The 15,686-nt window shown below is 40.6% G+C and overlaps 2 protein-coding genes across 2 annotated transcripts in view; both read left to right on the top strand.

The window, feature by feature from the left end:
• SLC26A3 (solute carrier family 26 member 3) overlaps positions 1-10,650 on the top strand; it is a 30,997-nt gene extending 20,347 nt beyond the window's left edge. The window contains exons 12-20 of the mRNA XM_056847767.1: positions 312-418; positions 1,602-1,671; positions 1,750-1,842; positions 3,121-3,216; positions 5,056-5,289; positions 7,200-7,254; positions 8,432-8,580; positions 9,020-9,085; positions 10,616-10,650. Coding sequence (XP_056703745.1) covers positions 312-418; positions 1,602-1,671; positions 1,750-1,842; positions 3,121-3,216; positions 5,056-5,289; positions 7,200-7,254; positions 8,432-8,580; positions 9,020-9,085; positions 10,616-10,639 — 894 coding nt within the window. The 3' untranslated portion in view covers positions 10,640-10,650. The remainder of the gene's footprint in view (positions 1-311; positions 419-1,601; positions 1,672-1,749; positions 1,843-3,120; positions 3,217-5,055; positions 5,290-7,199; positions 7,255-8,431; positions 8,581-9,019; positions 9,086-10,615) is intronic.
• The window catches only part of SLC26A4 (solute carrier family 26 member 4), a 139,556-nt gene that overhangs the window by 20,870 nt on the left and 103,000 nt on the right, over positions 1-15,686 (top strand). The gene's annotated exons all lie outside the window — the stretch shown is intronic.

Here is a 15,686-nt window from a genome sequence, read left to right as displayed (position 1 = left end):
ACCATTTCCTCTCTACACTTGGGGATCTGCTCCATTGATGTTTATGAGCTTAAACAGAAGATCTTTAGACTACATCTTGAGGAATAGATAGGGATAAAACCTTAAATGAGTTGTGGGATTCCACTCACCCTGAGAAAACTCCCTGCTAAAATGTGATGGCTAGCACTGAACACAAAAGTAACTAAAGTAACCTTTAATAAGTTTCTTAACTTTTGTGGAGCTACAGTTTAAAGCCAGACATTTAGAAATGAACCTTGTTCACAGCTCTCCACACGTATTAATTATATCGGGGTTTTGTTGGTTCTTAACAGCTTATTTGGGTGGTGACATTCCTGGCTGCTATTTTACTGGGTCTGGATATTGGACTAGCAGCGGGAGTAGGATTTCAACTCCTGACTGTTATATTCCGCGCACAATTGTAAGTAAATATTTATTTATTTTTGTCCTGCTTATAATCTCAATGCATCTTACAGTAAAATGTATAAATACAATTAAACACAAAGCATCTATACAGTGAAAATAATGCCATACAATTAATTAATCATAAAACCATTATGAACAATGAATATATGCCAGCATTAAAGTGTAGAATTTGCCTCTTGAATCATGACAGCAGAATAAGCAGTTTGGGAGAGATAAAACAGCCCAATTCAATATTCAGAATGACTCAAGGCTGAGTTACACACACACATACACATTGTGCTGTGCCATCCTAAGCAGAATTAGAGCCTTCTAAATCCACTGAAGTCAATGGGCTTAGAAGGGTGTAATTCTGTTTAGGATGGCATTGTTAATATATCATCGGTGGCTCACAGCTCAATGAGTGACCTGTCTCTGTTGAAAAATATTGTGAGAGATTGTCCGATGACATAAACATGGTGTTTGTGCTATCTGATCTGTGATAGTAATTTCATATGTGGGGCCAATTATAACTTGATGGTGCATACACTGACCAATGAACATATAAACACCATACTCAGAGACCCACTCAAGAAGTCATACAAATACGATAATTCATGGCCAAAGTCATATTGCTGCCTCATATTCGGAGTAAAGTACTACACAACTGTAGCACAGCTACAATTTCTTCTTTCCAAGCTTATCAGTTGAGGAGAAGTTTCTGATTAAACAAGAATCACAAGTTGGTTTTTAGACATGTACTAATAGCAGGGGGAAGGCTATAAAGCAGTTTAAGTAGCATGTGAAAATTCTGTGGAAATCCATTTTTCCATAGCTGCTTTTCTTAGTGTTTGAAATGTGGCAACATCATGACAAAATGTGATTGATACTAATATCAATTAAGCCACAAAGTTTAAACTACCCATGACAAATTTACATTGCAAATCTCCATCTAGTTTAGGCTTGTTTGAACGGATTAGGTTCAGAAAATCCTGAAAACTGTACTCTGATAAAGGTACAAAGAATTATCTGCTAGAGATGACAAAATGACAGTTATCAGGATTATCTGAGGCAAAGAAATTGCTTTGAGTTTGTGGTGCAGATAAGTTTAACTAATTATATTCTTACTACAAAGCCAGGTGTTCATTCTTACTCTGTGGCATTCAACTCGTTTGATCCCCCACCCCCAATTTATTTTACAGTCCAAAATGCACAGTGTTGGCTAACATTGGAAGAAGCGACATCTACAGGAACAGGAAGGATTATACAGATGTAAGAATCTAATGTTAGCTCAAATTTGCAATAATATAATAAGACATTTTGAACTAACCTGCATGCTTTGTGGCATAGATATATGAGCCAGAGGGAGTGAAGATTTTCCGATGCCCATCTCCAATCTTCTTTGCTAATAGTGCATTCTTCAAGGACAAGCTGACTGCAGCGGTAAGAATTTTATTGGGGATAAATGGATTTAAAAAAAATACATATCTAATACATACTTTCCCATCCTCCTTTTGCTTCTCAGCAGCTCAAAGCAGTGTGCTAGGGTTGCCAGGTCCCTCTTTGCCACTGATGGGAGGTTTTTGGGACGGAGCCTGAGTAGGGCGGGGTTTGGGGAGGGGAGGAACTTCAATGCCATAGAGTCCAATTGCCAAAGCGGCCATTTTCTCCAGGAGAACTGATCTCTATCGGCTGGAGATCAGTTGTAATAGCAAGAGATCTCCAGCTAGTTCCTGGATGTTGGCAACCCTACAGTGTGCCCATTTCTACTGTTCATTTAAATGATCTAGATGAGCACAAAACAGATCAAAGGCTAACTTTGCTGTTGAAGACAAACTCAGTTTTGCCATATTCTTCTTGATTCCCTGCTGCAGATCTTGGGCCAGTCAGTTTCTCTTAACCTAACCTACCTCAGAGCTGCTGTGAGGATAAAATGGAGGATGGGAGAACTATATAAGCTGCTTTGGGTTCCCATTGAGGAGAAAAGCGGTTATAAATGTATATAAAATATATATAAATTAAATTACTATGAAACTACATCCGCAAATTGTTTTTCAGCATTGCTTGGTCTAGCAATGTCTCACAAGCGTGCCCTTCAGGAAGAATCCAATTAATTATCCTAAGTATGGTAGGCCCTGAATGTTTCTGGGAACAAAAGTGACTTCTTGTGCTGTACTTTTTGAAAACCCCTCACAATTCAGAATAAGATTGTTTGGCAGCAATGAAAGTGGGCAGAAATGAAAATGTTAAAAACTCCAGCAAAACATTATGTCTACACACACAAGAGAGTTTAGTTCACCAGTGTAACATTATAAAAATTCCAGAAAACCATGTAATTCATTTTCATTCCTGGTAGGAGTTCTTTTCACATTGTGAATAATGGATCATTATAACCAGGCAATGGAGTAAGTTGACAATCTGCAGCGGCAGATACAAAATAATCAAGTGCTCAGTGGCTGTGGGATTGGCCAAACAGAAAAAGGTGAAGGCTTAGGCTTCTCATTGATCCACCCACAGTGCGTAAATCCTCACCCTAAAGTCGCAGATATAATGTATGTCAGGGAACATTCATGCACTGGACATATGCTATATAAATACGGTTCACTATTACACAATTAAATCTAGTACTAAAAACCTATTTTAAAGTAAGCTGTTTCTGCTTGAAAAGATATTTGGGATTTACCATCATGATGATAAACCAATACAAATGTAATGTCTCAGGTTGGTTTCAATCCACTGAGAGTGCTACGCAAGCGGAACAAGGCTCTGAGGAAAATCAGAAGGATGCTGAAGAAAGGAGAACTTCAAGTGACCCTTGTAAGTATCTTGAGTTTATGACGGCAAGATGAATCATGCTGGTGTGTGTCTGTTCTTAATGTTTTGTGCCACTTTTCAGCACATACTTTTCTCTCCCCTGCCACGTTTTGCCTCAGAAGCAAAATGAGGTAGGCATAAACCTTCAACCTAATCTTCAAAGTGTCCCATTAATGTCAACATACCTTACCTAGTCACAAGGTTTTGACAGTAAAACATAAGAGCAGAATAAGTGTTTGCCTCCCCTTAATGTTTAGCAAAGTACAAGATTAAAAAAACAAGGTTTATGGCTAAAGTCATAAAGATAAGATTTATAGCCCAAATAGAGGGAGAATCCTCAGTGCCTCAGTAAGAGATCTAAGTTCAACCCCCCCCCCAAAAAAAAGTTAAGATTTTTGCAATTGAATTTTTTTTTTAAGATTAAACACAGAACTGGAACACAACTGTAACTTGATTGTCTGAGGAAAGGCTGAACCACCATCATTTATGGCAAGAAAAGCTTTTTCAAACACAGCTGAGGCAAACCTAGATATGCCTTTCTTGTCAATGTGGTAGTGGCCCTATACACACCTCAGAACCAAACATAGTTTATCTGTGCTTAAATGATTAAGCACCATAATCCAAAAGACCATATTAAGTAGAGGAAGGAAGGACTATATTTACTGAGGTACAAAGGTGAGGAAACAATTTCCCACCAACCACTTTCAGATAAATTTGAAAAACAAGTGGGGCATAGAGGTGTTTTTAAGCAACTGTTGTATCATTACTAGCCATCCATTTCTATTCTATATTGTATTCAATAGAGAATCAGTCACATGGTGGCTCATTTAAATTCAACCAGAGGGAGACTCCTACCCTTGGAAAAGGGTCATCTAGAGCAGCTCAGAGTCATAATGAGGAAGCTCTGGTCTTTACTAAATTATTATGCATTATCTCTCAGTTGGGTCTGTGGCAGTGTTATGAATGATTACACATAGTTCAGACAAAGCTGCTGTTTGAATCCAACCTGAGAGGAAGGTGGGAAAGTGGTTGACAAATCCGCAAAAATCTGGGGCAGGGGAAAAGTGTTTGAAGGTCACTATTGATTTATTAATTGGATCTAAGCCTTTGGAAGTCTATGGAAAATCTGCATGTTGCCAGAGGCCTATTGGTAGCTTACATAGATGAATATATTTAGAATAGACATACTTACATGGATGACGCATAGCAGGCTGCCACCAGTTGACTCCATGCTTTATTTATTTTATTTTTATTTACTTTATCTGCTTAGCTATGCCATTTTCTAGTAGAAGGTAGAAAATGGACGTTTTTAGGATATTTGAGAGATTATAATATCAATTGTCATTTTCCTCAGAAGTCGACACACCTCAGAATAAAAATTAAAAATTGTTGGATCTATCTAGTTCCCAGAGATTACATTAAAAAAACAGCCCCAGGTACTATGCTGCTCATTTCTCCTTTCTGTTTTACGATTTGCAAAGCAAATCAGTCTTACTCAAATAATTTCACTGTCTACAAACTACAGATAGACATGGAACTGATGCTTATACAGGGGTTGCCAACTTCCAGGTTGGGGTTGGAGTTCTCCTGGAATTATAACTGATCTCCAGACTACACAGATCAGTTCCCCTGGAGAAAATGGCAGCGTGGGAGGGTGGACTTTACGGCACTACATTCCAGTTGAGCTCCCTCTCCTCCCCAAACTCTTCTCTGCCCTCCCCAGGCTATGCCCCCAAATCTCCAGGAATTTCCCAGCATGGAGTTGGCAACCCTTTGCTTATATCATCTATGTCATCTTTCCATGAATAAGCATTCTAACTAATGTTTACCCCTTTAAAACAGAAAGGTTTTATTTGCACTGTAAGTAGTCTGAATGATTCAGAAGACGAGCTGGACAACAACAGTATTGAAGAACTGGACAAGCCTACAGATACCAAAGACTTGCCAATTCAGTTAGACTGGAACTCCGACCTTCCTTCCAACATCACTGTTCCCAGGGTTGACATCCACAGCATCATCCTTGACTTCTCAGCGGTGTCATTTCTTGATGTTTCTGCTATGAGAGTCCTAAGAGAGGTAATGCAACTCCCATGCAATTTCCTGCTAATAAACAGAATAATATAAGACATGCATCACATTTCATTTCATAGCCATACACGTTGATGCCCTATAGCCAACTATATTGGCCCTTAGCCTGTAATTATATAAGTCAGATAGATTTTGCGGGTCTTAGGCAGCCATTGATGGCATATAAGTGGAGGTTTACTCTGTGCAAATGAATATGAGAATCCGGTTTATTTAATTGATTGATGCTTTACATATATGATTTCATTAATCCTTACAACAACCTTATAAGATGTGTCAGTATTAATATATTATGGATGGTGGGGATTTTGGCCCCTTACCTCACCCCACTTTCATTTTGCCACTTTGCCATTTTGCCATGAAAGATTCCCTACGCTAAGCAATTTTGACAAGTAGGCTATTTTGATACCCTGATTAACAGAAAACATTCTAACCTTATCAAGAGGCTGTTTTTGATTACCTGGTTCATATAAAATACCTCCATAAAGCAAAATTTGGCAAGAAGTTGTTCTTGATGCCCTGGTTAACAGAAAATATCTGCATACAAGCACATCTGACAGACGGCTGTGTTTGAAGCTACAGTGGGAAATGGTGACCCCCCCCCCCCACACACACACACAGGCCTTGTAGTAAGCATATGGCAGTGGCAAGATTTGAACTGGAGATTTCTAGTTCACAGTGTGCCCTACTGACTGCACTGCATTAAGGTTATCTTGTCCTACATTTAACATCAGCAGATGAGAAGCATTGTCATGCCACCCAGCCATAGGTTTGCCTAGCTAGTGCAGGATGATGCTAATACATTCGTTATAATCCTTCCCCTGTATTTTTATTGTTTTTTTGGTATCTAATACTAATTATATTATTGATAAAGGTTTGGCTGTATTAGAGACTAGCTTCACTGTTGACCTGCTTTGTCTGCTCTGGAGGGGGTGGGTGTGGTGCCGTAAATTCTGGTAACAGTGACATCCGAAAAAGGACCATGACATCCAAAAAAGGGCCACAGAGAGGTTCAGTGCTCTAAAAACACTTTGGCATCCCATGGATGCCAAAGAGATACAATATCACCAGCAGTCGTTGAGTTCTTCTACCCTGGGCCATTTTGTACAGAAGTCACTTCTGCAGTGCAAAAATCCTGCATTGCAAAAATCCTTCACATCAGTCCGCAGGGGGCCGGCTGATGCCCCATCCTGCCCCTTCTTGCCACACCAATGCATTTTTCTGTTACCGCTGTTGCCAATAAATAGTTGTGGCCATGTTTTCCAAATATATAAAAACGTTTTTCCTTACAAAAGTGTGTGGTGTATTTATATATCAATTAAGTTCAAAGAAAATTGTTTAGAGTTCACCTGTAACAAAGTATTTCAGCCTAGTAGCCTTGGGACAGCAAGCAAGGGTTACAGGACTTACCTGGAGCCCGATTTGGTGTCCCGGGCGGGGTCTGAGGGAGCCGGGCGAGTCTGGAGGCGCGGGTGGCTGGGCTCATGCCGGCCGACGCCCACTCCACCTCCTCAAGTGGTGGGGAACTATCGCTCCCGGCCAATCAGCCCACCTGCCGCCGGCTTAAAAGAGCCTATGGGGATTGCGGGCTGATTTCGGCCGGGCGGGGCTGGTACGCAGAGCGGGAGAGGAGTTCAGTTTCAGTTTATTTTGTATGATGAATGCATAACTCCTCTTGATGCCTATCCCAGAAGCCAAAGGGTTTTCTGTTGCATGTGTTGTTTATCACACAACAAACTGCACATGGGAATCACATGGATACTTACATGGCAGTACTTCAGGGTTTCATGTTGTACAAGGACTCCCTGTTCATTCATCTACATTTGGATGGTGGATGATTTCCATACTGTTTTACATTATGTCCATATATCTCTAAATACCACCCTCTTTTCTGTTAATAGACTTTACAAGAATTTATCCGGATACAAGTGGATGTATACATTGTGGGAGCACATGGTAAGCTGATCCAAATCTCTTTATGATTATTTAAGGAACAGCTATAAAATGTGTAAAGTACGCACTTAGTTCTGTCACTTAACAGACTAAGCATGTTTACGTGGACACTATTCCTACTGAAATCTTAATGGACTTCACTTGTAAGCTTTGGACATTCAATGCTAAATGTGGAAATTACTCACACTTAGTAAATTGTATAGCTTGCTTCTGAGGAACAGTACTTTTAATACTAGAATTTGGGCTCACTCTATGATACTGATTGGCAGTGGCTTCCTCATGGCATGTGACTGGCCACTTTTGGAAACAGGATGCTAGACTAGATGAACTGTTGGTCTGATCCAGCTTCTCTGCTCTTATGCTTAGCTTTAATTCTCAGAGTCATATTGAGTATTTTCACTCACGTTCGCCTCCAGTCCAAATCGGTTGTTCCTTGGAGTTATGCATGAGTTTTCTGTCCATTAGAGATGACCTCATGCCCAGCCCTTACAAGGTCCGGGTCTTCCCATTCCTCTGTTAACCCGACTCTGCCACCTTCCCTGAGCAAAGCCTGGGTAAAATCCCTATGCAGAAGGCAAAGTGCAGGAACACACAAGCTTGGTTTTGCTCACAGCCAATTACAAAGCAGCATGTCCAGAGGCATGGATTCAAATACTTCCTGCTTCTTCAGAGCTTTTTCTGAGCACAAGAAAGGCTTTTTAAAACCAAGGCTTGGATCTCCCACCTTTCAAATTGCTCAGTTTTTTAAATTGTTGTTCTCAAAATGCTTTTTTATGTGGCAATTGGGTTGGGTGGGATTTTCCCTCACAGTAAGCACTGCAAGTAAGCCAATTAAAAAGCAGTATTTAAAGGGGCAGGGACCTGATTTGAGCTTGGAGACTGCCAGTGCATAGATTCCCAATAGGAAAGTGTGGGTCAGCAACGAACCTCAGGTAAAACTCCCATGCATAAATATTGAAAATTCATTACAGAATTGAGACCTGATAATAAATGACTTAAAAATGGCAACTTGGTTTTTGTTTTTTAATTGACACATTTATTAAAGAAAAAGATGGGTTTGAATATGAAGGCCTTTGATCAAATTATCAAACAGTAAGGGAAATATATCCTGTAAAATCAGAGGTCATGTTGGAAATGTATACACGAGCTTGTAAATATTTTATTTTTATTTTATTTTCAGATGGTCTTCTGGATAAACTGGAGAGATGTGCATTTTTTGATGATGAAATTAAGCCATCCATGTTCTTCCTTACTGTTCATGATGCAGTTCTATTTATATTGGTCAAAAAGGATATTGCAGCCAGCTCCCCCAAGTTCAAACCCATCACGGTAAGAACCCACTGCAGTTTCTGCTCTTTGCTTAGCTCACATCTTAATGACATACGGTGAATGTTGCTGAAGACAGTCTTCAACGGATTAAGTCCATAGAGCAGTGGTCATCAAACTTTTTGAAGTTCAGACCATTCCTAAACTTATGCTACCTTTTGGGACCCACTTACAAAAGTCTTGGGGAGAGGTAGTATATTGGTCTATAGATCTTGGTGGGGGCATTTTTTGACCTCATCCATGTGGGCACATAAAATGCAGTGGTTGAAGCAACTTGGTCTGGAGCCTGATTTAATTACCTTAGTGCAATGGCTGCTGTGGGTAGACTGGTTAACTGATGGGACTGATGCCAATTTAGCAAAATTATAAATTAACCCATTTTTAAACCAAAGAAAGAACACCAACATTCTTCCCCAACTCTAAACTATTTGTTCCACCACAGGAGAAAGAAAACAACGATCATTATATAATCAATACAAATGGAGGACTACGTAATCGGGACATCATGGTAAGTCAATACCCAGCGTCCTTATCACTAAAGCATTTCTGAGGCTATAGCCCTAGACTTTGAGTACTACAGGAGAGTCTCTTTAGTCTGAAAGTAAGCTGATAGGAAGAAAATAGATTCCTTTGAAATGTGTTGTTGGAGGAGAGTGTTACGGATTCCGTGGACTGCCAAAAAAACAAATCAGTGGGTTATAGATCAAATCAAGCCTGAACTGACCCTAGAAGCTAAAATGACTAAACTGAGGCTATCGTATTTTGGTCACATCATGAGACGACAAGAGTCACTGGAAAAGACAGTCATGCTAGGAAAAGTTGAGGGCAGCAGGAAAAGAGGAAGACCCAACAAGAGATGGATTGACTCAATAAAGGAAGCCACAGCCTTCAATTTGCAAGATCTGAGCAAGGCTGTCAAAGATAGGACATTTTGGAGGACTTTCATTCATAGGGTCTCCATGAGTCAGAAGCGACTTGACGGCACTTACACACACAACAGGAAAGTAGTCATGGTTTGGCAAATTTTAGAACATTCCTGAGCAGGAACCCACTTCATCCTACCTGTGTACACACTGTTTCACTAGCCCCACTCTTATTGCCATGACATACAGCAAAACTTAATAAAACAGTAGCTTCATCTCCTGTCAGCTCAAGATACAATTCCACACAGGACTTCAGTACAGTTTAGAACGATTCAATGCCAATGTAGCCTGAGAGAAATCTCAGAGACTACTGTGCTTACCTTTTAATGATGATGATAGTCAAAGGGGCTTAATGGCTGTTTCCAAACATTATGGTACAAAAAGGGAGGGGGGAAAAGACATCAGTAAGGTTCTTTTACTCATAGCAGGTCTTACATCTTGGATCTGCACTCTGCTACAGGTAGGGAACCCCAACCAAACAGAACCCATACTTAACTATATTGTAGAATGTGACCATCATCTGCAAAACTCCATGAAAAGGAAGGTGCCAATGCATTTAGTCTTGTGTTGTTTTTTGCCCAGCTGTCAGAAGAGCATAATCATCTTACCTAACCTGCCTGGGAAGGAAAAAACCCAGAACAAACCTGTGGCAGGCCTGAAAGGTCTTATGTAGAAAGGCTTCTTCTCATCATTTAGCTACAAACCTGTCCCAAGAAGGAGATTCTTGTAGACTTTTCAGTTGTTATCATTTTGGTGTTTTACCTCAAGTACCAAGAGAGTGCATTATGTACAATCCTCTTGATGATACACATGGTCACCATTTTTTGTGAACAGGAAAACGTAAGAATTTTCAAGCTTCTGTACACATGATCAGAAACCCTAAAAAAAATATTTCCAATGGCGTGTACCCAAAATTAATGTATCCATAAAAATCAGCAATTTAGTACATCAGCAGGATTACCCATGCCACACTGCTCAAATATAAGAGCTTCAAAAACATAACAACTGAAAAGGATGAAGGAGAATCCACCAGTGGAACTCAGCTAAAACACATTAAAAGCTTTTCTTATGTCATTTATTTGTTTCTTTCTACCCACTCACTTTCCACTCCCCAGGCACCACCAGAAACTAAATTCTAAACTGAAAAATCAGAAAAAGGAACACCAGGATGTAAAAGACTTGGAAGACAATATAATTGTTCTCGCTATACAGAACTACTTCAGATGCTGAAGACATATTGATACATGTATATATGTACAGTGGAAAAATTATGTAAAAATTTTGATTTTACACAATACTGAATTTTCAGTTGGCAATACCAGAAAGTTAGATACTAGGAAACTTGTTCGGGCTCATGTATATATATATTTGTAAATAGTTCCGTTTATATGTAAACTGTACAGTCACAAGTGTATAAATTGTTTCTACAATACTATAGAATGTTTTCCATTTTATATGGTGCCTTAAAATGTTCCATCTTGTATATAGCTTCCATAAAGTTTTTTTTAAAACCCTCCAATCTCTGAATTCTATATCCTGGTGCATACTGATATAGTGCCATAACACAAAAACAGCATTTTAGGGAGAAGTACACCAATCTAGCCCTGACGTGGATAGCCCCAAGCTAGCTCGATCTTGTCAGATCGCAGAAGCTAAGCAGGGTTGGCCCTGGTTAGAATTTGGATGGGCGACTTCCAAGGACTACAAGTGTTGTGATGCGGAGACAGGCAATGGCAAACCATCTCCCAACATCTCTTGCCTTGGAAACCTTCCAAAAGCAGCCATTTTCTCCTAGTGAACTGATCTCTGTCACCTGGAGATCAGTTGTAATAGCGGGAGATCTCCAGCTGCCACCTGGAGGTTGGCAACCCTACCTACATTACTATGTGTCAGTAACTTCTGCTTCCCCTCTTCCTGATCGGTTACAATTTCTGCCAGAAAATCCAACATCAGAGGTGGTATAAAAATGGCACAAGAAAAAGGACTAGACACTTACCTTTTTCTTCATAAAATGAAAGCTGGGAATTCAGATTGTAACTGTAGATTATAACATTACAATGCTATAGTCTTCCAGTGGCAGGGGGAATGGCAACTGTGGGGGACTGACACAAGGAAAATTATACTGATGTGGGCAGGACCAGCCAAGAATGCACACCTTTCAATCCACACATTGTGCAAAGGTGCTGCAATCATTTTAGAAAGATTGCATCCAACCAGGTATAAGAAAGATTGCATAAAACCAAGGGAAAAACCAGAAACTGGATGATTAGGGGACAACATTGTATGGATGCTCCAAAGAATCCCACACCAGCTTGAATTCCCGACTGTGGCCAAAAGCTCTATGTGGAAGCTATCCTAGTTTTTTAAAGACATTTGTGATAGGCTAGAGAAAACTGCATATTCCCAGCAACAAAATATTAGTATCCAACAATCAGGAATATGAAGTATTCTCACAACAGAAACACAGTCCTAAGGATTCTTTCTGATGTCTTCCTCAGAAACCCACAACTTGGGAGGGGCTGTGGCTCAATGGAAGAGCCTCTGCTTTACATGCAAAGGGTCCCGGGTTCAATCCCCAGCATCTCAAATTAAAAAGGACCATGTGGTAGGTGATGTCACCCCAACCTGGATAGCCCAGCCTAATCTAATCTTGTTAGATTTCAGAAGTTAAGCTGGGTCGATCCTGGCAAGTATTTTGATGGGAGATCGCTAAGGCATATCAGGGCCGTGACACGGAGATAGGCAATGGCAAACCATCTCTGAACGTCTCTTGCTTTGAAAACCCCACCAGGGGTTGCCATAAGTCAGATGTGACTTGATGGCAAAAAAAACCAGAAAGAAAAGTAGGTGATGTCAAAGGTCTCTGCCTGAGGCCCTGGAGAGCTGCTGCCAGTCTGAGTAGACTGACCTTGATGGACTAATCTTGTTCAGTATAAGGCAGCTTCATGTGTGTTCACTCTTCTTGGACTGAATTCATCAGTTTGGAAAGGGCTTTAGGGACATTACCGGTATTAAAAACCCAGACTATATGAACACCTCACAGTGAACTGATCAGCTCTTCTGCTCTTGGAGCCGTTTCTGGATTTGTTCCCAAGTTACTGATTTCACCAAGCCATCTTCTTCAAAACTGCCCTAGTTTATGGATTCTGACTGCACAGCCTGTCTTGTTTACATTTTGAAGACAAGAAACTTGGCTTCAGCCTTTAGAGGCAGGCCTCCTGTGATCCAAACAACTGATCTATCTGGGGTCAGTACTCTTTCACAATTGTGACATTATGTTCTGCTCTTTCTTCCTTTGTTTTAAGGATAATAAGGAACAAAACAAACAAGTTGCTTTTTGCTGACCTGGAGAGCTGACAAGTTTGTGTTAAAGTTTGGAAAGGAAATTCCCAAGGAAGTCTAAATGGGGACCGAGCTACACATGATGCTTAGTAATACATTTGTTCCCAACTGTTTGTTCTACAAAACACAAGACACAGAAACTACATAAAATACCAGCAGGCTGGCTTAGTACTATAAAGGAAGGGGCTTCTTAATCCTTTCTCCCTTTGCCACCAGAAATAGCACCCCCAGCAGGTGCTCTTTACCTCACAAAGGAAAAAGACAGAAGTACAGGTTATCTGTTTCCTTGCAGAAACCCAAGGCAGTTTACAACATAGTTAGCACTTACAATAAATCCAGCAAAAAAACCAATAAAACCCTTTCAAAAACACCAATTGAGAGCTAGTGCAGTAGTTAGAGTGCTGGGTTAGGACATGGGAGTGCCAGGTTCGAATCCCCATTCTGCCATGGAAGCTTGCTGGGTGACCTTGGGCCAGTCACACAATCTCAGCCTAACCTAGGTCACAAGGCTGATGTAAGGATAAAATGGAGGAGAGAAGAATGATGTAAGTTACTTTATATCCCCAGTGAAGAGAAAGGCAGCGGTATAAATGAAGTATTCCAACCATCGATTTCCATTCTTCTCAAAGCCCCTCCAGAACAAGTAGACTCATCCAGAAGGACTTTAGAGAAGCAGTTGTTCTTGTTTGAGGGTGAAATAGCCAAAGAGTTCTTCCTTGGATTGCCACCAGCCAAGCCTCTGTAAAGACTGGTTCCTAAGGGGCAAGGCCTATACACACTGTCCTAAATATGCTCATATGCACAAAAGGGAACTTGTAATTCATTTAAAAATATAAAAATCAACACACTCCAAAAACAACTGCTGCCTACCCTTCACTTTGCCATGAGATTAATTATGCTTGCCGTGTCCCTAGCAGAAACAAGAATTCACATGGACTGGGAAGAAGCATCTTGAGTAGAAAGAAGCCCTCATTGATGAAGAACCAAAACTGCATGTAGCTCTCACACACGAACTACAATTTTGTACATTTGAGTGCTGCGGAATCACAGCCTTGGTCTAGTGGGACTTTTTTCTTTGTTCAGAAACAGACCACAGTGTGGTGCTATAAACTACACATGAAGCCACCTTATACTGAATCAAATGCTTGGTCCATCAAGGTGAGTATTGTCTACTCAGACTGGCAGCGGCTCTCCAGGATCTCAGGCTAAAATCTTTCACATCACCTACTACCTGATCTATTCAACTGGAGATGCCAGAGACTGAACCTGGAACCTTCTGCGTGCAAAGCAAGTGCTCCACCAGTTAGCCATGGCCCCTCCCTTTTGAAAGTCACTTGTTTCAAAAGTAGTTTGTGGCTTGCTGTTCAAGAAACACAAACCTAAAATCCTCTAGCCCCACTATAATAAATTGCAGTTCTTTAGATTCTGATCCGTATATGTGAGATATGTGCTTACACACACACACAGGGTTTTATCTTTGAAGACTTCTAAAGTACTATATTATAATAGGTCAGAGCGCTGATCCTCCATTTTAGAAGTGGTAATGCTACCACCATGGAAAGCTAGGTGTCTAATGGCATCATCATAAGTAGCGCTATACCCTTCTAAATACACTGAAGCCAAGCAACTTTAGGATGTCATGATTTTCCAAATGAAGCATAGGGCAGCAAGTTCAAAGCACAGCAGCATATTATTTGCTTAAACATTTTAAATAACTTTGAATCTTTTTTTTCATTAGTCAAAACTGTAGAATACAAGCACCCTCATTCTTATAAACTACCAGTGAGCTGCATTTCGTAAGTAGAGGAGTGCCACGTTATTTGCATTAATTGCATGCTGGGGGGGGGGAGAAATCCTTCAAAAATCCTGCTTAATAACATTTATAAGGGATTATGAGATCACACCTGCAGACTGAATAATTAAATTATTTTGAGGTTTAAAGAGGTACGAATGCAAACGTCTAACACACAACTAGGGCAGATATGTGTCCAGATGTGGATGCGGATTCTCATCATGATGGAACTTGTTGGCTACATCTCTTGATGCTGATGAGGCTGCACATTCCTTTCCATGAAGTCAGTCTTCTTAACACTGCGCTGCACTAGAGCTGAATCAAGGCAAATGGTTTGGCAAAGCCAAAGAAGCAATTAAAGCATGGGCTACCTTCCCACCCCCAGTCAGTCCTAAAAGTGATTACTAATCTGTAATGGAATTGCTAATGGGAAATGTTACATAGTAGAAATCAAAAGCAAAACTGGAACAGGTCTTCCTAAAGAAACAACACAAATTCCAGTCCCACGCTCATCGCTCAACAGAGGAAATAAAGAATGCAATCTACAAACTACTGAAAATGGTACACGTCCATGTCTTTTCTTTTGTAAACCAACAATTCACCAGACATTAGAGGCCAGCATAGATATAGAGAGCTATGGGGTGAATCATGTCTAAAATTTCCATGAACAGAAAAACCAACTTCCCCACCTCTACCCTCCCACATTAGCCCCCAAATGCCCCTCAAAATGCTGCTCTTGGGGAATGGGGGACCCCCAAGAGCAGCAAGAAAGGTGAATTTGAGGGCTACCAAGGAAGGGAGGAAGAGAAATCTACCCCTTCATATGCAGATGTTTCGACAGGATCCAATCCACTATTTTAACATTAATTAAGAGATTACCATGTTTCCCTGGTGCAATTCTCCCCCCTCCCCACTCTACACCATATCCACCCAGCTGAGATTTACCATGCATTCCTGAGAATTGTGGCCGATTTCCCTTAGGAGGTGTGACCTCGCCGCCAGTTTAAGTGCATCTAATCACAGCACAAGACACACTTACGCTGGGGCGAGGG

The sequence above is a fragment of the Euleptes europaea genome, chromosome 3 (genome assembly GCF_029931775.1).
Source record: "Euleptes europaea isolate rEulEur1 chromosome 3, rEulEur1.hap1, whole genome shotgun sequence".
In the NCBI taxonomy this organism is placed as follows: Eukaryota; Metazoa; Chordata; class Lepidosauria; order Squamata; family Sphaerodactylidae; genus Euleptes; species Euleptes europaea.
Note: the sequence above shows the minus strand (reverse complement) of the source record. Positions and strands in the feature narration are given on the sequence as shown.